Source organism: Loxodonta africana, chromosome 3, assembly GCF_030014295.1.
Source record: "Loxodonta africana isolate mLoxAfr1 chromosome 3, mLoxAfr1.hap2, whole genome shotgun sequence".
In the NCBI taxonomy this organism is placed as follows: domain Eukaryota; kingdom Metazoa; phylum Chordata; class Mammalia; order Proboscidea; family Elephantidae; genus Loxodonta; species Loxodonta africana.
Genome location: NC_087344.1, coordinates 181,661,277 through 181,686,613, shown reverse-complemented (window position 1 = coordinate 181,686,613; position 25,337 = coordinate 181,661,277). Strand labels below are relative to the sequence as shown.

General features: G+C 43.6%; 1 protein-coding gene and 1 pseudogene across 1 annotated transcript; one reads left to right on the top strand and one right to left on the bottom strand.

Annotated features, from left to right (window-relative positions):
• Positions 1-23,486, top strand: TDRKH (tudor and KH domain containing). Its single transcript, XM_023547306.2, is given in 15 exon segments — positions 1-65; positions 16,509-16,655; positions 17,348-17,454; positions 18,072-18,261; positions 18,952-19,091; positions 19,202-19,520; positions 20,766-20,926; positions 21,122-21,294; positions 21,605-21,669; positions 21,970-22,121; positions 22,331-22,432; positions 22,702-22,798; positions 22,980-23,071; positions 23,252-23,353; positions 23,448-23,486. Coding segments are annotated over 14 exon segments (1,863 nt in total). The 5' UTR covers positions 1-65; positions 16,509-16,531.
• Positions 5,766-10,802, bottom strand: LOC100672709 (potassium-transporting ATPase alpha chain 2-like; annotated as a pseudogene).
• Positions 23,487-25,337: the final 1,851 nt, after the last annotated feature.

Here is a 25,337-nt window from a genome sequence, read left to right as displayed (position 1 = left end):
GGGAGGAGGTGACTGTAGCTGGACGAGGTGCGAGGCGGAGCGCGCGACTGCAGACTGGAGGGCCGGTAAAAGCGGGGCCCAAGAGCAGAGGTTTGGGGAGTGGGATAGGCTGGGTCTGGGGCGACCTGGCAACGTGGAGGCCAAAACGCAGGCTCTAGGGGGAGGAAGGTGGCAGAGGAGCCCCCGGGCGAGTTGAGGGCGTGTGGCCGAGGCGCCGGGGTCAGAGCCCAGGGGGTGAGGCACTCTTTTGGGGTCAGCTTTTCCCCCAGGAGCTAGTAACAGTAATCCAGAGGGAATACTCTGGTGCCAGGGTTAAGCCGCAGCGGGCCCCTTGCAGAGGGTTGGCCCCAAGTCAGTTTGGGCTCTTTGATCCTTTTTCAGACTGAGAACCACCATCAGGTTATCAGTTTGCCTTTTATTTTCCCCAGCTTTTTCTTTAGTTATGCTGTTTACCGTCGTCAGAATAATATATTGGGTTTTTGCTTGTTTTTCCAATTTCGCTCCTTAATACATATATCATCATGGGGTTTGGTTTCTGTGTCCCTTAAGCCCGAGTTGTGGCCAGAAAAGGTGGTGTGAAAGACAGACAGCAATGGTTTGAAAGTAAATGTAGCAAGGGTGAGAAGATTGAACGAGCTACTTCAGTTCAGCAAGCACGTGGCCAAGTTTTAGGTACTTTGTTGCTACTGGACTGAGATAGCCTTGCCTGCATGGAGCTCACAATGTGATTTGACTCCTAAATATGTTTATGAAGTAATATAAAAATAAGCCTTAGCAGATGGTTGTTAAAAAAAAATTTTTTTTCTAGCAACTGTTTAATACACATGTCAGGAAATCTCAAAGTAACTTTTTACTGAAAACCATTTAGGTTTTGCATTTCTCACTCAGATGCTCCACATATGTGTTGTCTTCTCCTTTAAAAAAAAAAAAAGGTCTTAAGCTCTAGTCTGTCCTTCCCATTCAATTTTAATAAGCTCAAACACAAGCTAGCATTCAGGACTACACAGTGGTCTCCATTACCATCAAATTATTTCACACCTTTTTTTCTTTTTTTAAGAGGAGCTTATAACAATGTGAAAAGATATGTAAGTTAAAAATAAAACCATCCTTAATCAAGTGGATACTCAGTCTCTGAGATATCAGCTGATAATTCTTAGCATAAACTTGATTTGTAATATCTGAAGAGGAGTTAGTGAAATTCAGCTTTTGGTTCAAATAGAAATGCCCCACCAGATTGATCTTGTCGTGAACGTTCATCTTCTTGCTGCGTCACCACCGCTACCACCTCCGTATTGTTAACATTCTGTCTCAGACACCATCTACCAGGTGTTCAGACTAGATTCCTGATAGCCAGCTGCTTGACTTTACCCTCTACCTTCGCGTAAGTCAACTGCTAAATTGTGTGGATTCTACCTATTAAAAATCTAAAATCCGTCCACCCTTCTGTCACCTGGGCTAAACTCCAAACTGGTTTCCCTCCACCCACTCTTCTTGTGTACCCTGGAGTTGATTCCTACTCATACCCACCCTATATGATAGAGTATAACTGTCCCTATAGGATTTCCTAGGCTGTAAATTTCCACACCAGATATACTGAATCAGAATCTACAGTTTAACAAGATCCCTAGATGATTCCACCACACCACACTGTTCTAGTCACTGCTTGCCTCTTTTGACCCCCTTCCCCAGGGTTGCGAGTAGAGTTTTGAACCCTTTCCAGTTTGAACCCCTGCTGAGAAGTTCCATTTCCACTCCAAATATCCTGAATCAGAATCTATATTTTAACAAGATCCCCAGGTGATTCTTAACATATAGTAAATTTTGAGAACCACTGCTCCACGAGTGGTTCTCAGAATTGGTCCCTCACCAGCAGCATTAGCGTTACCTGGGAACTTGTTAGAAATGCAAATTCCTAGCAGGGGTTCCAACAGCTGGTTGGAAGCCCTGGCTGTAACCTTTACAGGAGCAGATCTCCAGGTCTTTTCTCCTAGCTGGTTTCAAACTGCCAACCTTTCAGTTAGCAGGCAGTGGCCTAGTGAGGGTAAGGAGCGCCCAGGGGCAATCTCTAAATTGTACCATGGCCCCAATTTAAGCACCAAGGAGCAATCTCTTACGTTGGGGGGCCTTGGGGCCCCCCAGTTTCAACATGAATAGACATTGATAGCAGTGTTGCATCAGCAGAAATGCCACCTCCCCCCTTGTCCTGCTTCCTCAGTCAGGCACCTTTCTGGATTGTAGGGCCTCATCTGGTGCCCCCTCGGCACTTGGAGCCCTGAAGCAAGTGTCCCCCTTCCCTCACTCTGTTAGCAGTTTAGCTCTTTTTAACCATTGCTATGCCCTCAATTCTGAGGCAGTCACAGCATCCCTTAATCAAGAATAACAAGCATGGCATGTGTTCCATAACAATGGAACCCAACCTAGTGCAGAAAGCCAGGATTGAGGGAGGCTTGACTACAGAGTGGCAGCATGTCACCTGTCCTTTTATCTTGATCCTGTAGTTTCTGAACTGAAAATCGCTATTGGTCCCTTTGGCCCTCTTAAAGAGGTGCAGTCATGACTGGCCTTCAAAACAGACTTATTTCCTTTGCATGCCCCATTGTGTAGAAATAGCTAATTAGCTGTGACTTTAGGGAAATCCTTTATCTCCCGAGGCCTCAGTTTCCCCAGCTGTAACATTAATGAAATTACATCATTTCTCTGGTCCCCTTCAGTTCTAAAATTATGTGATTTCTGTGTCCCTTTTTTAAAGCTTGAATTATGGCCAGAAAAGGTGGTATTAAAGGCAGACCACATTGGAGTGCAGATCAAATTACTGCTCTTGTTCACAGGTCTAGATTTATTTCAGTTTCCCAAAACCTTTAATGCCTGCAGACTTCTTAAACAGTGGAAAGGCTGCCAGAGAAGAGCAAATAAAGACTCCTGTCTGTCAAGATAAGACCTTCCTTGCCACACGAGAAGCTGCATGAGAACAGCTACTAGGTTTGTCTTGACGGTTGTATCCCCAGGGCCAAGCACACAGTGGATACTCAATATTTACTGGTTTGAAGGCAGAATATAAACTGTTTTAATGAGGTGACTTTCAACTCTCTGCCATCTAAGAAATAAACTTTTAAAGTTCTAGCTTCGCCCACCTGTTGTGTTGACCAAGTGTTCATGTCTTTGTATTGCCATGTAATTAGTTGCTGTGGTGTTTATCTTACCTACTGGACTGGGAGCCCTGCTGACACAGTGGTTTAATTGCTCAGCTGCTAACCAAAAGATCAACAGTTCAAATCTACCAGGCGCTCCTTGGAAACCCTATGGGGCAGTTCTACTCTGCCCTATAGTGTCACTATGAGTCAAAAGTGACTCAACAGCAGCTAACAAGAACGGGACTGTGAGTGTCTCAGGGCAGGAATTCTTTTTCCTCCTTATATTCCCCAGCATGCTAACGAAGGGCTAACATTATGAAATGAGGCACATTAATAGTGAAGACAAGCTTTGTGCTTTAGAGACCGTATTAAAAAATATGTGAAGTAGCCAGGAGATAAGAGAAGTCCTATCTTTTCTAGACACACAGAATAAACCATCTCTTAATGTAGGAAAGTTGCAGTTTAAGGTTTATGTATTTGAGGATTATTTAATGAAAATATTCTTTATGAAATAGAGCTTGTTTCATTTCATTTGGCATATACAAAAGGGCTTATATAATGCCACCCTAATTTTTCCCAGGTAAAAGATTTTATTTACAGTCTGGTTTAAAAACTGATTTTTATCCAGCAAGTTGGGGAAGGAACCTTAGATCTGAAAACAAAAACACATTAAACTCAACCCTTTTCCTCCTGCCCCCTAAAGAGGGAAAAAAATAAACAGCACTTTCTCAAGTTGAGACTCAACCTCTAAAAGTGATAGACTGGATCTGCTGAGTAACGATTACCTGAAATAGGCAAGATGCTTAAAAAGAGTACTCTATGAAGGTAATAAAAGGAAATTTTGTTTTTTTTCTTTAGGCCTCAAGTCTAGACCAAACCCTATCACCAGTCGATTCTGACTCATAGTGACCCTATAGGACACGGTAGAGCTGCATCACAGGGTTTCTAAGGAGCAGCTGGTGGATTCAAACTGACGGCCTTTTTGGTTAGCAACTATACACTTAACCACCGCCCCACCAGGGCTCCTGAGTCTAGACAAGAGGGTAAATGTATTTAACGCTATAGGCTAAAAGCAGATTGGTCAACCTTCTGGCAGTTCCCTGAAGGACTTTATTTGGTTGTGCAGATCAGTAAAACTCTGTGAGACCAGATACAAATTTTGGTCCTCTGTATGACCAGAGAAGGAGCCCTGGTGGTGCAGTGGGTAAGCACTTGGCTACTAACAGAAAAGTCTGCAGTTTGAACCCACTAGCTGCTCCATAGGAGAAGGATGTAGCAGTCTGCTTCAGTAAACATTAAGGCCTTGGAAACCCTATGGAGCAGTTCTGCCCTGTACTCAAGGGTCACTATGAGATGGAATCGACTCTACAGCATTGCATTTGGTTTTGGTTTGGTATGAGCAGAGTAAGAAATCCACCTCCAGTTTCATTTGCTCCTTTGAGGGGAGAGTCCAGGCCAGGTCTTCTCTCCCTCATCACTCTTCTTCCTCATCACTCTTTCTGATCAGCTTTCAGGGAAAGCCCATCTAGAACCAAAGTTTTATTCCTGAGTAGGTCCCGTATTAATGAGGTGTTTGTTTTGTTTTGAGCCTTACTAGGGTACAACTAGTTTTTATAAGATGAAAGACTTTTTTTTTGTATCATAATCATTTGCCTTCAATTTTTGTATCTGGACACAAGTTATAGCATAAATTAAATTTTTCTTCACTCATTACCAAGCAAATCTAGTTAAAAGCTACGTCATGTTTGTTTGTTTCTTTTCCCTACTAGACTAATATCTGGAAATAGAAACTATCTTTAGTGTTTTTACCACCTACAATGTTTTCTTCTAGTATTTAGTTATTAATTTTGGATTGAATGTGTTGATTAAAATAAAGAATAAAGACACCAAGTCTGTTCTGTGAGAGTTTAGGTTAAAGGAAGGAGCAGGGGGAACTTCTATAGTCACATTAAGCAGTTTTTAATAAGTAATAGCTCTGACTCTGGATAAGAGGTTAGGTAACCTCATTTTTTTAAAGATAAAATCACAGAGGTTTATTCCAAGCAAAGATTACAGTTGGAACTGGGAACAGCCCAGCTCATTAAGGTGAGGCAGTGGTGTCCAAAGAGGTGGTCTGGATCAGGGATAATCATCCAGGTTGTTCTTGACTGATGCATCTCAGATTAGGGAAGTGGGAGGCGGGATCTTCTGGGGTGGGGAGGAGGGTATCTTATTAGTTCAGAGGGTATAGCTTGACATAGTGGAGTTCTCCTCTTTAGGGCGAGCTGGTCTCATGTTGCCCATGATAGAGTAACTTGTCTTCTGCAAAGTTTTCCCTAGCTTCACCATGCGTTAGAGGGAGACACTCTGGTAGGCATGCTTGGTCCCAATATCTTGAACAGAAGCTGTCACCTCAGCCATCAGCTGCTTCTCATCCTGGTGCTTTTTAAAAATTTTACTTTGAATTCCTCGGTGGGTTGCCCAGTCCACTTGTGGGCCGCGGACTTCTTTAATTGTGATAGGAGTATTTAAGTTTTTATTCCCTGTCAACCTCTAGGAACCGAGGAGGTGGAGGGGGCACAAAAGACCCTGGCTGGCACCTGGGATTTCCAAGTCCTTGGACGTGGGGTCGATACAGGCTGAGTAGTGCTTCTGGATTCCGCTACAGTACAGAAAACCAAGTAGTTTTCTTCCTTCTCTTGTATGAGTTTTAATGGTGTCCGCAGTTGCCCAAGAGACCTTCCAGCTAGTGGCCAAAAGATGAAGAACGTCATCAGTGTGCAGTTGGAAGACTTGGGAAATAAGATGGTCTTAATAATATATGTTTTTATCCCACCAACCTGCAGGGTAAAGCCTCATGAAAAGTTTTTGTACCTCATTGCATTCCCAAATCAGAATAACATGTGGCACAGCCACAAATTAGTATTGAGCCCACAGCATAGTGAATTCTGGGCTGTGACACTCCCAAGGCCATAGGAGAGGATTAACATTCTAATGATCTGTGAGGCAGTCCCTACCCAGATGACTATTTCTGAAGATACCCTGCTGGAAAATGGAGTTTCTCCAGGTTTTCCTGATGCTCGTACCTGCTATTTGCTGCACCATAGTGGCAATGAAGAAGGCTTTGTAGCCTGTCCGTTTTACATACTGCCTCTGGTGACTCATCCATTCTCGTCCACAGCTGTCTTCCAAGTCATTCCCAATCTACCTGGAGGTCAATGAGAATTCTGGGTCTAAACCCTGCCTGTGCGTAAACAGTGAGATAATAAACAAAAGCTCTCAGGGTTTGCGAATAGTGGACAAGTGGCACGTTCACCAGTCTGTCCTTCTTATGGCAAGGATTCCTGTTCATATGTCACTTTCAGCTTTCTCATAAGCCAAGGCAACAGAAGGAATAATGTCTGTGCCCAAGTCAGTGAAACAGGTGGCAGTGGCACCAGTGGGAAGGGGGAGCTCAACAATAATGTAGATCAGATAGAAGCAAAGCAGACCCATGTTCTTGCTCAAAGTGTAAGCAGTACCCTTCTTTAGGTTGTCAAAGATCAGGCAACCTTCTCCCACCCGTGTGACTCTGGATGCAATGTTATCTAGTAAAACCACGTTGACTGAGTTTTTGGCTGCATCAGAACCTGCAATGACCATGGCAGTTCCAGCATCTACCGCCTTTAGAGCTGGAGAGTCAATAACTCCATACCCTGTCACAGCAACCACTGTACCCAGTCTCTGACAGCCCTCCACAATAATCAGCTTCTGCAGGGGGACACATCAAGGCAAAGACGATTTCTGAGTGGCTGGCTAGGAGCTCATCTAGCTATTCTGGGCTCATGTCCTCCAACTCCGTACTAGTTACCACGGTGGCTTTAGCACCCCATTTGCTTGCTCCATAGCAACATTGAGACGTTTTGCAGTGTCATCCACTATTTCACCGTTTGCCAAAATGATACCTCCACCCCTGGCAATAGCTTTTGCTGTGATGGGATGATCACCTGTCACCATAATAACCTTGATCCCAGCACTCCAGCATTTGGTAACTGCATCTGGCACAGTGAACTGAGGAGGGATCAATCAAGGGCCCCACAAACAGATTTGAGATAGGGAAGTTTATGGTGTCTATATCAAATGAATAGGTTTCTGGAAACTTGTCTGCTGGCAGGTACAGATGACAGAAACCCAGTATGCACTTGCCTTGGCCTCCGAGCTCCTCCAGCTGCCGCTCTTGGCCATTGAAGATGACGGTGCTGCACTTCTCTAAGATCCTCTCGAGCCCCTTTCATCACCGTGAGGAAGCGTTTGTCATTGGGGTCATCCATCTCATGGATGGAAAGCTGAAATTTGTTGATAGAGTTAAAGGGGATTTTAGCTGCTTTGTGGTTTATTTTTCTGATTTCCATCACATCACCCAAAATGATCTCTGAGAATTTCAAGAGAGCAGTTTCTGAGGCTTCTCCAGCCACCCTTTTCTTCATGATGGGAACAGTTTCCTGTCATGGCTTGAACTCAGTCCTGGCTTGGTTACACAGTGTTATATTGGATAAGGAGGCCCAGGTTCCAGAGCTTTGGTCATAGGTTTGGTTTGAATGGTCTTGACTTGTGTTGGCTGTGACGCTTTGACTGTCAAACCACAGATGGGCCAGAGTCATGCTGTTTTGAGTCGAAGTCCCGGTCTTGTCAGAGCAGATGATTAGAAGTGGAGCCAAAGGTCTCACCACCTCCAGGTTCTTCACTAGGCAGTTCTTGGCCATCCATTTAGCTGTCAGTATCACAGTGACAGTGGCCAGGAAACCCTCATGCACTTGGCTTTAGTAATGTCAACAAGGAAGTTGAAGGAGTCCAGGACAAGATCTTCATGGACACGGCAATGAAGAAAATGCTGATAAGACAGCCACACCTACCACAATAGAAACAAAATGCTCCATCTCAGTGGCAGTGGGTGTCTTCTCATTTCCAACTCCTAAAGCCAGTGAGGCACTTTGTCCAGTGATAGTGTGGTCACTTGTGTTGATGACTGTGCCAGTTGCTGTGCCTTCCAGATAGGTTGTAGGATAGCAGGCAGTGTTCCTTGTTTCCGAGGGATTGTCATGAGTGAAGTCACAGGACCAGGACTGGGGCTCAGATTCCCCAGTGAGAGATGAATTACCCACCTTGCACCCTGAGAAGACAGCAATCTGATGTCTGCAGGAATCTGGTCTCTTCTTTTTGTCTCTGTTGTGTCCCCCACCACCAGCCTCTCTGAAGGGGTTGTCACCTTCTCTGCATCTCAGAAGACAAGAGCTTGCTGAGGAATCATTTTAGTGAAGCTGGCTCTGATGTTCGTGCTTTTTGCCTCTTGGTAATAAGCAAACATGCCTGTTAAAATAACCGGGGCAAGCATGGCACCCGTCTAGGGATGTGGGTGGATTGCTGTAGTATGGGCATACCTTGGAGATACTGGGGGTGATGGTGAGGCAGGACTCAGTCTACAAAATTGGATTGTGTCTTGAGGCAATCTCTTGAGATACAAAAGAGAGAAGCCAGCAGAGAGACAGGGGAACCTCATACCACCAAGAAAGAAACACCGAGAGCAGAGCACGTCCTTTAAACCTGGGGTTCCTGCTCAGAGAAGCTCCTAGTCCAGGGGAAGATTGACAAGAAAGACCTTCCTCCAGAGCCAACAAAGAGAGAAAGCCTTTCCCTGGAGCTGACACCCTGAATTTGAACTTTTAACCTATTTTACTGTGAAAAAATAAATTTGTTTGTTAAAGCCATCCACTTGTGGTATTTCTGTTATAGCAGCACTAGATGACTAAGACACCATCTCCAGAAATCACTTTATCAGCCATGAGAAGCAACTCCTCATCCATTTAAAGTTTCACGAGATTGCAGCAATTCAGTCACTTATTCAGGCCCCATTACTAGATGTGCTATTTCCACCACACCTGTAGTTAACTTCCTCCACTGAAGTCTTGAACCCCTCAAAGTCATCCATGAGGGTTAGAATCAGCTTCCTCCAAACTCCTGTTAATGTTGATATTTTGACTTCCTCTCATGAATCACAAATGTCCTTAATGGTGTCTAGAATAAAGAGTTCTTTCCAGAAGTTCTTCAATTTACTTTGCCCAGATCCATCAGAGGAATCACAATCTATGGCAGCTATAGCCTTACAAAATGTATCTCTTAATAAGACCTGAAAGTCTAAATTACTCCTTGATCCCGTGGGCTGCAGAATGGATGTTGTGTTAGCAAGCATGAAAACAACATTAATCTCGTACATCTCCCTCAGAGTTCTTGGGTGACCAAGTGCGTTGTCAGTGAGCAGTAATATTTTGAAAGCAATCATTCTGAGGAGTAGGTCTCAGTAGTAGGCTTAAAATATTCAGCAAACTGCGTTGTAAACAGATGTGCTGTCATCCCGGCTTTACTGTTCCGCTTACAGAGCACAGGCACAGTAGATTTAACATAATTCTTAAGGGCCCAAGGATTTTCAGAATTGCTTCAACTTAAAGTCATCAGCTGCATTAGCCCCTAATGAGAGTCAGCCTGTGCTTTGAAGGCAGGCATTGACTTCTCTCTAGCTATGAAAAGTCCTGGATGGCATCTTCTTTCAATATAAGGCTGTTTCGATACATTGAAAATCTGTCGTTCAGTATAGCCACCTTCGTCAATTAGCTAGATCTTCTGGATAACTTGCTGCAGCTTCTACATCACCACTGGCCGCCTCGCCTTGCACTTTTATGGTATGGAGACGGTTCTTTCCTTAAACCTCATGAACCAACCTCTGCTAGCTTCAGACCTTTCTTCTGCAGTTTCCTCACCTCTCTCAGCCTTCATAGAATTGAAGAGAGTTAGAGCCTTGCTCTGGATTGGGCCTTGGTTTAGGGGAATGTTGCGGCCGATTTGATCTTCTATCCAGACCACTAAAACTTCCTCCATATCAGCAGTGAGGCTGCTTTGCTTTCTTATCACTCATGTGTTCACTGGAGTAGCATTTTTAATTTCCTTCAAGATCTTTTACTTTGCGTTCACAACTTGGTTGTTTGGCGCGAGAGGCCTAACTTCCAGCCTGTCTCAGCTTTCGACCTGCCTTCCTCATTAAGCTTAATCATTTCTAGCTTTTGATTTAAAGTGAGGGACATGTGACTCTTCTTTCACTTGAACACTTAGAAGCCATTGTAGGGTTATTAGTTGGCCTAATTTCAGTATTGTGTCTCAGGGAATAGGGAGGCCTGAGGAGAGGAAGAGAGACAGGGAACGGCAATCAGTGGAGCAGTCACAACACACAACATTTGTCAATTAAGTTTGCCATCTTATATGGGTGCAGTTCATGGCTCCCCAAAACAGTTGTAGTCACAGCATCAAAGATCACTGATCACAGATCACCATAACATAAAATGATAAAAGTTTGAAATATTGCAAGAATTACCAAAATGTGATACACAAAGCGAGCATGTGCTATTGGAAAAATGGTGCCGACAGACTTGCTCAGTGGGGGGTTCCCACAAACCTTCAATTTGTAAGAAACACAATATCTGCAAACACAATAAAACAAGCTATGCCTGTACTCAGCCCCATGTGTGATCCAGCTCAGGATGACTCCAATCCACAGGAGGATGGAGAAGCCCCCCACCATCTGTTTGAGGAACTTGACGGTCTCCAGGATCTCCTTGGGAGGGCTGATGGCATTGGGCCCCTCCTGAACCAGGAACTCTGCAGCCCTTGCACCGGGCAGACCCGTATGTTTGTTTCGTGTTTCTTTTCCAAGTCCTCACTGCTGAGTTTGTGGGCATCCTTGTCTGTTGTCTCAATGTCCTCAGTTACACTGAACTTCACAGAGTAAATTTCTGGTAGTGGGAGAGGGGTGGGGCCCAGCCATCACCTTGACATGTGCCCCAGTTGCCCACAGGACACAAGACCACGGCGCCTCTGGCCCTTGACAGGGAAAGCCCTCATAGGTAACTTCCTTGAGCATGTGTACTTCTCTGTAGAAATGGGATTAATATTTCCTAGCTTGTATGAAGATTGAATGAAATAATATAGGTAAAGGTCCTGGTGTAGAAGCTACTCGATACGTTTATCTTTTCGTCTTTGTATCTTTAGTGCCACAGTAGCATCTAGCACATGGAAGTGCTCAACAAATGTTGGTTGAGCTGCACTGGTGAAGCCAGTAGTCTAGGGCACAGCAGACATAACAGATAATTCCATCGTGGTGTGAAGAAATGCTGTAATGGGGATATCATACTCAAAGCAATGTGAGCTAAGGAGAAGGAACACCCTAAGTCAACTACAGGAAATCCCGGAGACCTGAGAAAAGGAGGTACAGGTAGAGCTGAGATGTAAAGAAAGATAATTTTACTAGGGATACATATGGGATAAGGAGTAAGACTAGGAAGACAAAGTGACATGTGTCATAGCAAAGATACATAAGAAAGCACATCCTTTCTCCCCGGAGAGGCGGGATTAGAAAATGAGGCTGTGAAGATAATAGGTAGAGATTGGATTATAAAGAAACTTTCATGCGATTAAGGAGTTTACATTTAGGAAACAGATACTGAAAAAGTAAGAGGAAATTCATTCATTTAACAAATGATTATGGACCAAACATTTACCAAGTGGCTACTGTATGCTAAACACTGGGGATGTAACTGGGAACTAAACAGAAAAATCCCTACCCTTTTGGAGTTTCCATTCTAATGGGGAGATAATCAAGATGAAGACTTTGCAGACCATTCTAATGACTGCCTTTTAATCATGAGATGGAAGGTTTTGAGCAGATGAGTAATGTTATTTGATTTACCCCAACTGTTTTGAGAGTAAACTGAAGGAACAATGGCAAATGCAGAGAGATAATGAGGAAGCAATTGCAATAATCTAGGCAAGAGAGAATGGTGGTGTAGAGCAGGGTCATTGCAGCAGAGCTAAAATGTGGTTGAATTCTGGATAATTTGAAGGTAGAGCTAAAAGAATTTCCTGACAGGCTGGATGTGTAGTTTGAGAGAGGGTAGCTCTAAGATTTTTAGTCTGAGCAACTAAAGGGATAGAATTGCTATTTACTAGATAGCAAGACTATAGGGAGATGGGTAAGATCAGGAGCTCAGTGTTATACCTGTTAAGTTTGAGATTCCTACTAGACTGATAGCCAAAAGAGAGGAGGAAAACCAAGAGAGTGTTCTGTCATGGAGCCAAGTGAAGAAAGTGTTTCACAGAAGAGGGAGTCACCAGCTGGGCTAGATGCTGTGGTAAGGTGCAGTAAGATGACTGAGAGCTGACCAACGCTAGGTCATTTGTGACCTTCACAATAATGGCAGTTAGAGTGGATTCAAGAAGAACAATGAATATGGAAGTATGGACACTGCCTTGAGTTTTCCTGTAAAGGGAAGGAAAGAAATGGAAAGTAGTTCAAAGAGTAAGTAGGGTTGAAAAAGGATTTTAAGAAGGGAGAAATAATAGCATGTGTTATGCTGGTGGAAAGACACAGTAAAGAGGAAAACACTGTAGGAGAAGAAAGAAGAGCTGGTGGACCAACACTTTTGCGAGAGACTTCAGTGCGAGGGGCACAGCAGTTCATCCCTGGCCACAAAGAGAAGATAGAGTATTAGGCATAGATGGGGGTTGGTGGGTAAACGTGGGAGCTTGTGGATAGTCTCTCTGCCTTACTTTCTCAGTGAAATAGGAAGCAAGGACAGCAGATGAAGTGAGGATGAGGAAGGAGGCACTAGAGGTTTGAGAAGAGAAGTGAAGGTATAAAATAATTGTCTGGGAGGGTGAGAAAGTACATGGACTAAGGAAATAATAGTGAGGGACATGTTAACATTTGCCTGATAGCAAAGTGAAGATAATGGTTTCAGAGGGAGACTCCTTGCAAAATGGCTGGTAAGAAGGCCGTCATGGCGGCCTAAATGAGATGTAATGAGCATCTGAATCAGGCCAGTTGCAGTGTTGCTGGAGGCACATAGTAATTGGAGCTGTAGATGTGGATGAAATTGCCCAAAGACAGCAGAGTGACAAAATAGCAGTGGCTAGTTTTTTTTTTTTTTAGAGGGCACACCCAGAACTCAAAAGGACCTTCCAAGGAAACAGGAAACTAAGAGAAAGTTTTTTTTTGTGGAGGCAGTGGCTGTCTTTCTGCCACTGCAAAGAGATTTCCTACTTGCCCTCTGAGCTGATTATCTGGGAAGTTGTAGTTTTAGAGAAGGGGCAGGACAGAACCCCCTTTCACTGTTAGTTGAGGAGTAACTAGACATCAGAAGTAGAAATAGTAACTGAAGACTGTGCTTCCAAGAATGATAAGTAGCAAGGCCTTTACTAGCCCAGAATGGCATTCCATGTGAGATGACAATCTTTATAAAGGCCTGGAGGCACAGAAGGGCATAGACAAGGAATTTTAAATAGTTTGATGTGAAGTCTAAATATATATATATATATTTTTTTAATATTTGATTCAATTAATCTTTTTTTTCCTTTGTGTTTTAAAACTTTGATCAATGTATAGTTCTCCTTAGGGGGAAAAAAAATGAAGTGTGCTTCTATGTAATTGTATATGTGTGTGTCCCTCAGCTAATTTTTTTTTTAATATCCTAAGGGTTTTTAAATGAGATAAGTTTTGTAGTTGAGAACCCAGATGTAAATCCATCCACCTACGGGCACCTGATCTTTGATAAAGGCCCAAAGTCCGTTAAATGGGGAAGAGAGTTTTTTTAAACAAATGGTGCTGGCAAAACTGGATGTCCATCTGTAAAAAAAAAAGAAAAGAAAACAGCACCCATATAGAAAAAATATATACAAAAAGTAATTCAAAATTGATCGGAGACCTAAATATAAAAAACTGTAAAGATCTTGGGGAAAAAAAATAGGGTCAATGCTACGGGTCCTAATATAAATAGGATACAAATCATAACTAACAATGCGTAAAAACCAGAAGATTAACGAGATAACTGGGATCTTCTAAAAATTAAACACTTACGCTGATCAGCAGACTTCACCAAAAGTGTTAAAAGTGAACCTACAGACTGGAAAAAAAAATTTGGCTATGACATATTCGACAAAGGTCTAAACTCTAAAGTCTATAGGAAAATCCAACACCTCTACAACAAAAAGACAATCCAGTCCAAAAAATGGGCAAAGGCTATGAACAGACACTTCACCAAAGAAGACAGACAGGCAGCTAACAGATACATGAGGAAATGCTCACAGTCACTAGCTGTTAGAGAAATGCAAATCAAAACTACAACGAGATACCATCTCACCCTGACATTACTGGCACACACACACAAAAAAAAAAGCCCAGAAAATGAATGATAGAGAGGCTTTGGGGAGATTGGAACTCTTATACGCTGCTGGTGAGAACGCAAAATGGTACAACCAATTTGGAAAATGATATGGCACTTTCTTAAAAAGCTAGAAATAGAAATACCACATGGTCCCGCAATCCCACTCTTAGAAATATATCCCAGAGAAATGAGAGCCATCACACAAATGGTTGTATGTACACCCATGTTCATTGCAGTATTATTCACAGTAGCAAAAAGATGGAAATAACCTAAGTGCCCATCAACAAATCAATGGATAAACTATGGCACATACACACAATGGAATACTATGCAATGATAAAACTGATGAATCTGTGAAAAAACTCACAACATGGATGAATCTCGGTGCCATTACACTGAGTGAAATCATCACAAAAGAACAAATACTGTATGAGACCAAAGAGGGTCTCAGAGCAGGAGAAAAATGTAGAACAAAATTCAAATTCACAAAAAGACCAGTCTTGCTGGTCCCAGAGAGACTAGAGAAACCCCCAGAGTATAGCCCCAGTACACCCTTTTAACTCAGTATCAAGTCACTCCTGAGGTTCACCCTTCAGCCAAAGATTAAGCAGGTCTACTGGGCCAACAATAACACATTTGAGGGATGTGCTTAGTAGTTCAATCATGTATACAACACTAATGGGCACACCAGCCCAAAAACAAAGATGAGATGGCAGGAAGGGGCAGGAAAACTGGACGAATGGAAACAGAGAACCTGGGGTGGAGAAGGGGAGAATATTGACATATTGTGGGGTTGGCAACCAATGGCACAGAACAATTTGTGTATCAGCTGTTTAATCTGAAACTAATTTGCTCTGTAAACTTCTACCTAAATCACAATTTTAAAAAAATTTAACCTCAAAAAAAAAAAAAAAAAACCATAGAAATATATCCTGATTGTTAATTATATGGAGATCCTGTCTGCATACTCTGCTTGTAGGTTAATGATGAGATTGGTTCTTCCCCCTGCCAAAAAAAAAAAAATACTCTGAGACCACTGTTGTAAAAACTCATGGAAAGGTTTACACACAGAAACAATCTTTGATGGTTATGAGAGAGGGGAGGGGTGGGGATGGAAAAACACTAACTAGACAATAGATAAGTGGTAACTTTGTGAGGGGTAAGACAGTACATGATACTGGGGAAGTCAGCACATCTTGACCAAGGCAAAGTCATAAAAGCTTCATAGACACATCCAAACTCCCTGAGGGACTGAGTTACTGGGCTGGGGGCCAGGGCCTTGAGGAACATCTAGCTCAGTTGGGATAACATAGTTTATAAAGAAAAGGTTCTACATCCGACTGTGGTGAGTAGCGTCTAGGGTCTTAAAAGCTTATGAGTGGCCATTTAAGATACACCTGCTGGTCCCGTCCCATTTAGAGCAAGGGAGAATGGAGAAAATCAAAGACACAGGGGAAAGATAAGTCCAAAGCACTAATGGACCACAAGTACCACAGCCTCCACCAGACTGAGTTCATCACAAGTAGATGATGCCCGGCTACCACCACCAACTGCTCTGACAGGGAACACAATAGAGGGTCCTGGACAGAGTGGGAGAAAAACAGAGCAAAATTTTAATTCACAAAGACCAAACTTACTGATCTGACAGAGACTGGAGAAACCTGAAGTATATGGCCTCCAGACACCATTTTAACTCAGTACTGAAGTCACTCCTGAAGTTCACCCTTCAGCCAAAGAGCAGACGGGCCTATAAAACAATAACATACATAGTTCAACCATGTGTATAAGACTAAATGGGCACACCAGCCCAAAAGCAAAGAAGTCAGGAAGGGACAGAAAAAGCTGGATGAACAGAAATGGGGAACCCAAAGTCGAGAAGGGGAGAGGGTTGACATGTCATGGGGTTGGCAACCAATGTCGCAAAACAATATGTATATTAATTGTTCAAAGAGAAACTAATTTGCTCTGTAAACTTTCACCTAAAGCACAATAAAAAAATTAATTTTTAAAAAAATGAAATAGGTTTTGAGATTGCTGAAGCTCTTGAAATGGGAAAGTAGGCAATAGTAAGCTTTTCAGTATTATGTATTCCCACGCCTCTCTGCCAATCATACAAGTGTCTGATGAAAGATTTTTTCTCATTTGCTTGTTTTAGGATGTAAGTCAATACAGCAGAAAATGTCCAGTGAACGGACTTCCTGGACAAACCTGTCCACTCTTCAGAAAATCGCACTGGGCCTTGGGATCCCAGCCAGTGCAACAGTTGTTTATATCCTGTACCGCAGATACAGGGAAAGCAGAGGTATGTGAACTCGTGGCTGTGCATGCTGCGATGTTTAGGCTTGTTGAACTGAAATGAAAACTTTTCCCTTGCCCGACTTGACTTTGTTGGGATGTCATTGACTTTTTGTGAGGAGCCTTTGACTGAAACAATTTTGTTTCTCTTTATATTCTTATGAGGAACTCAAAGTTCCATTGTTTTTGTTCCCTTTAGCAATATCAGCATGGCAATGGCTTCTTTTTACATATATATGTACTCTTCTTTTCAGTATGCCCCTTCTGACTATTCAGTTGTTAGGGGTAGACAGTTTCCCCATAGATTGGACCTGGAGGGTTAAATGATTTATGTACAAATCAGTCAGTCAGGAGAAGCTCTGAGCCTTCTGGACTCCTCAGGCAGCTTTTGACCGTCATTCTTCTCCAGGCACTGTATCTTGAGAGAAGTAGTTTGCCCAAAGCCCAGCACCCCTTTCTTGCAGAGCCAGAATGCTTTTATCCATTGTACCATCCTAGACAGTATCCTAGAGGGAATGCCCATCTTCTGGACTTTGAGGGCCTTCTAATTCCCACTGAGATGCTACTTCTTGTCATTATGGTTGAGATCCTCCATTTATCTCTTGGTTCAGGGTCTCTTTGACAGCCAGATCCGGGGGAGGGCCGGTAGTAGCTTTGGATGTTATCTAAGTCTGCTCTGATGCGCCATGATCTGTGCAGAAGAGCGGCTGACATTTGTTGGGGAGGATGACATCGAGGTAGAGATGCGGATTCCTCAGGAGTCTGTGAAGTTGATCATTGGCCGGCAAGGAGCCAATATTAAACAGGTAGGTGTATGAAGACGAAGTTGGCTTTCCCAGGGGTTGATTTTATTTATTGATTTCTCATCTTCCCTCCTCTGCCCCTACCCCTACAAAATACATCCACAGCATGTATATTTTAAAAAGAAAAGGCATAGGAACATTTTAGCAAATCATGTTACCTCTTCCTAGGGTATGAATGACTTAGGTTGAAATAGGGCTTCTGATTGGGCAATTCTCAGCTTGATATACCCTGAGCCATTCTTTTCTACTGTGGAATTCATGACCTCTCATTAATTGACAGTAAATATTGAAAAGTTTTCTGCATGGTTCTTACCATCTTCCATCATTCAGTTGAAATGTCAAGAAAACAAAATATCTGGTTCTCTAACGCAAATAAAATTAGGAGAAAAGGGGTTCTAAACATAAAATAAACCATTTTGAATTAAGTGCCGTTTGGGGTTACATTTGTCACTAAGCTCCTTCCATAAGTACTAGAAAACGAGGAATGATTCCAGTATCCTGATTTAGCTGGTACCTGTGGCCAACTCTGTCTGCCTCCAGGGATTGGTTGAGAGTGTCTTTAGCTGGGCCCAGATGGGAAGTCTTCCAGAACACGCTGCCATGTATCCTTTTCTCTGCAGCTGCGGAAGCAGACAGGCGCTCGGATTGATGTGGACACGGAGGATGTAGGTGATGAGCGGGTGCTGCTCATCAGTGGTTTTCCTGTTCAGGTGTGCAAGGCCAAAGCCGCGATCCATCAGATGCTGACAGAGAATACCCCAGTGTCTGAGCAGCTCTCAGTCCCCCAGAGATCTGTGGGCAGAATCATAGGTACCACTGGATGGCTTCCTCTCCTGTTTCCTCTATTCCTCACCTGTCCTTTCACACCTTCTCCAGAGCTTTTCCTCACCTACTTTCCCTTCACCTTGCTGAGAGAAGAAGACAGGGATATTGAGACCAGACCTTTATTTTTTTTACAGAACCACTTGTAAAATAAAACCCATTTCCTCGAGAAGATCAGAAACGTAAAAGTAGGTTTCAGAAGGGTTTGGATAAATGTATTTACCTCGTAGGAGATTTTTAAAGGGAAGCTAAGGATGCTCGTGTTTTAGCATCCCAGTCTATAGAGAGCGCCCATTACGCTTCCCCCAGAGCATTCCTTAACGCTGCTGTTAGAGGCAGAGAAACATCCTGTCCCTGGCCCAGTGTTCTGACCCTCCATGTAGCATATGTGATGAGTTGAGAATGTGAAGGTTGGCCTTGCGGTATTCAAAAAAATGGAAATGACATAAAGAAGTTAACTAGCCAAAGGGTAGAATTTAAGTAAGAAGGAAAAAGCAAATAATTTAGGATTCTCCTTCCTACAGTAAGAATTTCAGTAGCTCCTGGTTCCCATTCAGCATCTTACGTTCTGTTCAGTTTGGTTGTGAGAACTGACTCCCTTCTCCCAGTATATACGAAATGGTGATTTCTAGGTTGGTGGGGAGAAAAGGAAAGGTTTCTATGTATTGTTTGATGCAGGGCGAGGAGGCGAAACGATTCGTTCTATCTGTAAGGCCTCTGGAGCCAAAATTACCTGTGACAAAGAATCAGAGGGGACATTACTACTATCAAGACTTATAAAAATCTCAGGAACACAGAAGGAAGTGACAGCAGCCAAGGCAAGTAGCTGATAGAATAGAATTGTACCTAAGAATGAGAACACCCTTTACACTGCCCCAGGGGCCGGAATATCTGACCATGTAGATATCATCCCTTTTATTTTCCACAGCATTTGATCCTGGAAAAAGTGTCAGAAGATGAAGAGCTTCGAAAGAGAATTGCTCATTCTGTGGAAACCCGGGTCCCACGCAAGCAGCCAATCAGCATAAGAAGAGAGGAGGTGACAGAGCCAGGTGGAGCCGGAGAGCCAGCTTTATGGGAAAACACCAGCTCTAGCACAGAGCTGGCTCTTCCTCCCCACAAAGGAGGTGGTGACATGGCTGTTGTAGGGCCCCAGCAGGAAGAAGGTTCCTGGGAGAAAGCTAATGGTGACAGCTTTGAGGAGGAGCCTGGAACCCATGCCAGTCCAGAGATGTCCATGTTTGAAAGTATGTAACAAAGAGGGAACTCATTAGCCATTTGAAAGATGGAAATGCTGGCTTCAAACAAACAAACAAAAACCAAACCCATTGCCCTCAAGTCGATTCTGACTCACAGTGACCATATAAGACAGAGTAGAACTGCCCCCTAGGGTTTCCAAGGCTGTGATCTTTACGGGAGCAGACTGCCACATTGTTCTCCTGTGGAGCAGCTGGTGGGTTTGAACTGCCAGCCTTTCAGTTAGCCGCCGAGCACTTAACCACTGTGCCACCAGGGCTCCTTATGACCCTACACAGGAAATAATAAAAAATAGTTTCTATTTTCTTTCTTTTTAAAAAAAAAATGTAAAATTTCTACTTTCTTGACTAGTCTGTCCTCTGCTTTTCTGATAGTATTTTACTTAGTACTTGTAAACATAATATTTTTCTGCATATAAACAACCTACTGAAAAGGAGAATGAGATAGAAATAATGCGGACACAAGGAAACTATTCTGTGATAAACCAAAACAAACAAACAAAAAAAAACCCACTGCCGTTGAGTCGATTCCAACTCAGAGCGACCCTATAGGACAGAGTAGAACTGCCCCATAGAGTTTCCAAGGAGCGTCTGGTGGATTTGAACTGCCGACCTCTTGGTTAGCAGCCATGGCACTTAACCACTATGCCACGTCTGTAATACGTCAGATAATTTAATTTAATGGTATTCTTTCTCCAAGCATTTATTAAATAAGCTAAAATACTCAGCCTGATTTTTCACCTTCTGTTTTTAAAAATCTTCACTATTCAAGGAGAATGAAACGGCCGCAAGCTTTCTCTTCTGTTGTAGGTTAAGACAGGAAAGAGAAGGGCCCCAGGAGGCTCACAGACTTGTCCAGAGTCAATTAGGAGTCAGTGGTAGGATGGGACCTGGAATAGGCCCATGTCCCTTGCTGCCCACATAAGTTATCTTTCCACTGATCCATGTTGCAGCTGGCCCCTAGAGGATTTACCGTCGTCATAAATGGTGACTGACTTGAATACATGGCACACCACCAAGAATGTAAACTGCCTTACTCAGTTGCGTAGGCAGGTACAGGAGATAACTTAGTACCTTTCTTTAGAGTGGTGTTCTTGTATGATTCATCCAGTCGCTCTAGCTGTTTTTAAATGGTAATAGCCACATGGTATTTGTACCTCTCCCCCTCCCAATCCAGCCTCCTCATTTCAACAAGAGATGGTTCTCTTGTGGCCATCATCCTTTCCCTGTGTTCAGTCCCCAGCCCTGACTTCAGCTTCCATGCTGATGAGTACCTAGAAGTCTACGTCTCAGCCTCTGAGCACCCTAACCACTTCTGGATCCAGATCATTGGCTCCCGCAGCCTACAACTGGATAAGCTTGTCAGTGAGATGACCCAGCACTATGAGAACAGTCCGGTGAGCTACCGTAAGGACAGGGCTCGGGTTGGATGAAAAGGGGGAACAGTTTTTTCATTGTGTGACATAGTCTCTTCCTCTTCTGTGGGATACCTACTCATCCTTCCTTCCTTCTGGCATTTGTTTTAACAACAAATGTATTAACCTGCCCACTCCTAACTCTCCCCCTCCCTGGCTCCTCATCCCGGTATGTAGCCTGAAGACTTGACAGTGCAGGTAGGAGACATTGTAGCAGCACCTCTACCTACAAATGGCTCCTGGTATCGAGCCCGAGTCCTTGGCACCTTGGAGAATGGGAACCTGGACCTCTACTTTGTTGACTTTGGAGATAATGGAGATTGCGTACCACAGGACCTCAGAACTCTCAGGTCAGTGTGGAGCCAGGGTGAGAGTTGGCCTGGAAGCCCATTGGCCATAGGCATGTGAGGACATCACCAGGGGGATTCGGAAGAGAACCCACTCAGAGAGAGCCTATGTGGTTATCTTCTCATGCTGGGTTGGTTAGTTCTTTTTAAAAGCAAGGAATATAAGAAGGCTCTTCAGGTTCTAGGTTTCTAATTTCAGTTTCTTCTTTCATTTTTTTGACAATTCAACTTTTTTGTTTTTTTTTATTGTGCTTTAAGTGAAAGTTTACAAGTCCAGTCAGTCTCTCATACAAAAATTCTTCTTTTGCTTTAGGAGTGACTTCCTAAGCCTTCCATTTCAAGCAATTGAGTGTAGTCTGGCACGGATCGCCCCCTCAGGTAAATTGGTCACACAGCCTAGTGACATTGCCTCTGGATAGAGCAGCTTTCCTACAGCACATGCAAGGAGTTCTCACATTCTCTGGAGTTTGGAGTTCTGGGTATGCAGGCGCCTTTTCTTTATCAGCACTAGGAAGCAGCAGCTAGAAACTTGCCTGGAAGTCAGACCCACCCCAACCAGAGAAGAGCCGATGTCTTCTAGAGTAGAAAGGAGTAGTTCCAATTTCCCTCCAGGGTATAACTCCCAGCCCTCTGAGCACTGACGCTTCCTTGGGCCCTCCCCTACAATCTTCTTGCTAGGCGAGCAATGGGAAGAGGAGGCTTTGGATGAGTTCGACAGACTCACTCACTGTGCTGACTGGAAACCCCTGGTGGCCAAGATCTCTAGCTATGTCCACACAGGGATCTCAACTTGGCCAGAGATCTACTTATATGATACTAGTGATGGAAAGGTAAGACTGGAGTTCACCTCACTCACTCTTTATCTCTTCAGTACTGTATACTCATAGCCACGTTTACTTTTTCTTTCCCGGAAACTCTCATACCACAACTACTTTGCTCACTGTCCCACCCGTGAAATGTCCTTAAAGTTTCAATCTGCCCAGTTTCCTTAGATTTGTTCTTCCTTGCCGAAAGAACATCATTTTCTTTTTTTCGTCAGAAACTTGATATTGGGTTAGAATTAGTTTGCAAAGGATATGCAGTTGAGCTTCCTGAAGACATAGATGAAAATGGAGCTGTCCCCAGCACATTGCAGGAAATGGTGAGTGAGCCATTTAGTCATTTCGGGTGCTTCTTCAGGGAAAACCTGGTACACTGAGAGGCATGAGGGCTTCCAGTCATGACATTTTATAGAGAGCTTTCCTGAGGGCTCTCAGAATTGCTCCACGAATTGATCAGAGGAGGTGTATGTCCCTCTCAGCAGCCATAATCAACTGCCTTGACCAGTCAGTTCCTGTGCCAAAGCGACAGGGTGGCCTCTCCTTTCCCACAAGGCAGGAACATTCTTCCCTTGTGTTTCCATTCCCTCAGGCCACAGAAGCAGATGTCTCTCTAGGCAGCATGCTCACTGAGACCAAGAAGAGCCCTGGAGAGATGGGACAGACCTTGTCCTGTCTCAGTTTATCAGGTACAAGCCGCATTCCCTCCCCTCGACCATCTTTGGAGGTTACCATCTCTCCAAACTAAAGAGGTTACGGCTTGGTTCTTCACTGGGTCATTGAGTACCAGGAGGCCCATTTTCCCCGGGGCCTCACTGGCTGTGCCTGCGAGAGCAGGACCATGTCTCCCTCACCTCTTCTGTTCACTAGAAGCTGCCTCTGTGTCTGGTGATGATAACCTTGAAGATGACGACTTACTCTGAAGTCTGCTCTTCAGCTGGCTTGGCCTCCTGCTTTGCTGTGTGAGTGGAGCTCTCACCTGTCTATAAGCTATAGCAGTTGGAAAGTAATGAGGGGTGGCAGCAGGGCCCCCTTCCCCCTGCCCCATCTTAACCCTACTGCTTCATAGCTGCTCTCCTGCAGCTGAACTTGCTCTCAGATTGAGCCCTTTCAAACTTTTTGTGTCTTTTTGTCTTTGGCAGGATTTGGCCGTGAAGAAAGACATCTGTGATAAAGAGGTCCATGCAGTCCCTCCTCTGTTACATGCACAGTCTGGCATGCACAGTCCACTGTACTACCAGAAAGTGTGGGGTAGGGGGAGGCAACCACATCCCCCTCCTCCACCCCCAACCCCGTGGGTCCCCTCCCAGTCTTTGAATACTGCTGCATTACTTCCAGGCTGCTCCCCCGCGGGCACACCCCTTCTGCCAGTCATAACACACATTCCTGCTAGGCTGTGTCCTTTTTGAGGCTGGGAAACAGCCAGAGTTTTGGTCATTGGAAGTGATGACTGTGCAGATGTCTGACTCACCTCATCAGGTGATGCTGGTTAAGGGAAGTTTGGGGACCTCATGACTGCAGTGTGTCGGAAGGCAAAGGCGGACATCAGCATAATTGTATGCAAAAGCTGAGGGAGCTAGGAAGGGAGAAGTGCCTCCCAGCCTCAACTGCTAGCTGACATGTTGCTAGAGGTGACTTTTTTTAATGCTTCTGTTATTTCCCTGTAGACTTTGGTTAAAATACAAGTACAAAGGAAGAGAGGACGCTCAGGAAATATTCTAACTTGCTAGTATAGTATCTATACATACACACACACCCCTACAGAGAAAGAAAGAACATATATGGCTCTGTTTAAATCATTTGGGGGATTCTCTGCTGAATAAAGTTCTCAAGAAAATGATCTAAAACCAAATGCTGATTGGATCAAAAACTGGAAGCAGGCCTTCCAAGTAGTCTCTCCTGAGAACTAGAATCTGGTGAAAATTGTCAACACCTCAGAAAGGGGCTCATCTATAAAACAAGTGTCTCACGTATACATTCATGTTTTCCCCACAGTTCCTTCAAAATTAACCATTCACTAAGAATCAGAACCAGTTTAGGTTTTAAAAAAACCCATTGTCGTCAAGGTGATTGCAGCTCATAGTGACCCCACAGGACACAGTATCCCACAGGACGACTGCGCTATAAGGTTTCCAAGGAGTGGCTGGTGGATTCGAACTGCTAACCTTTTGGTTAGCAGCCAAATGCTTAACCACTGCACCACCAGCATTAAACCTACTTTTCAGTTTAGGCTGTGTAAATAAGACCCCACGTAAACTATTTGGAGGAAAAGGCCTGAGTTAGAATTCCAGAAATTTGGGTCTAGGCATGGATCCCCACTCTACGATAAACTGTGAGACTTTTCTCTACATGGCCCTTTTCCCTACAGCATCTTTCCATTTCTGACACTATTGTGAGAATCCAATGGGAATGTTGAAGGTACTTTAAATATTTTAAGTGTGTACTTGTGTGGGTAGTTGAAAATGGCAATGGCCTTTTTTTTTTTTTTTTTTAAAGAACCAAGCAAGATAAACTGGAAAACTTTCTTTTTAATTGAGCTTTTAAAGAAAGTTTACACAGCAGGTTAGATTCCCTTTTGGCAGTTTCCACACAGATTGTTCATTGACATTAGTTACATTTATCATAATTTGTTAACATTCTCTTCGTGTCTGTACCCATCCATTGTGCTCGCTCATTTTTCCTTTGATTGTGCCATGGCCACTGCAACTACCTTTGCTGCCACTTTTCCCGTCACCAGAAATGACAAATCTCTACAGCCTAAAGCATACTTTCCCCTCCCCTTCCTCTCTCTGGAAACCACCAGTGAACATTGGTCTCTCTATATAATGTTTTTGTCTTCTTATAAGAGAGAGATCATATAATACTTGTCCTTATGTGCTTAGTATTATGCTCTCCAGGTCCATCCATGTTATAGAATGTTTCTTGTGCTCATCATTGTTCTTTATCTTTGCATAGTGTTCCATTGTATGTATGTACCACAATTTGCTTATTCACTCATCTGTTTATGAGCACTTAGGTTATTTCCATTTATTTGCTATTGTGAATAAAGCAGCAGTGAACATAGGTGTGCATGTCTGTTCCCATCATTATTTTTAGATCTCTAGGGTATATATATATTTTTTTTTTTTAGGGTATATACCATGGGAGCCCTGGTGGTGCAGTGGTTAAGAGCTACGGCGAGCTACTATGGCTGCTAACCAAAAGGTCGGCAGTTGAAATCCACCAGCC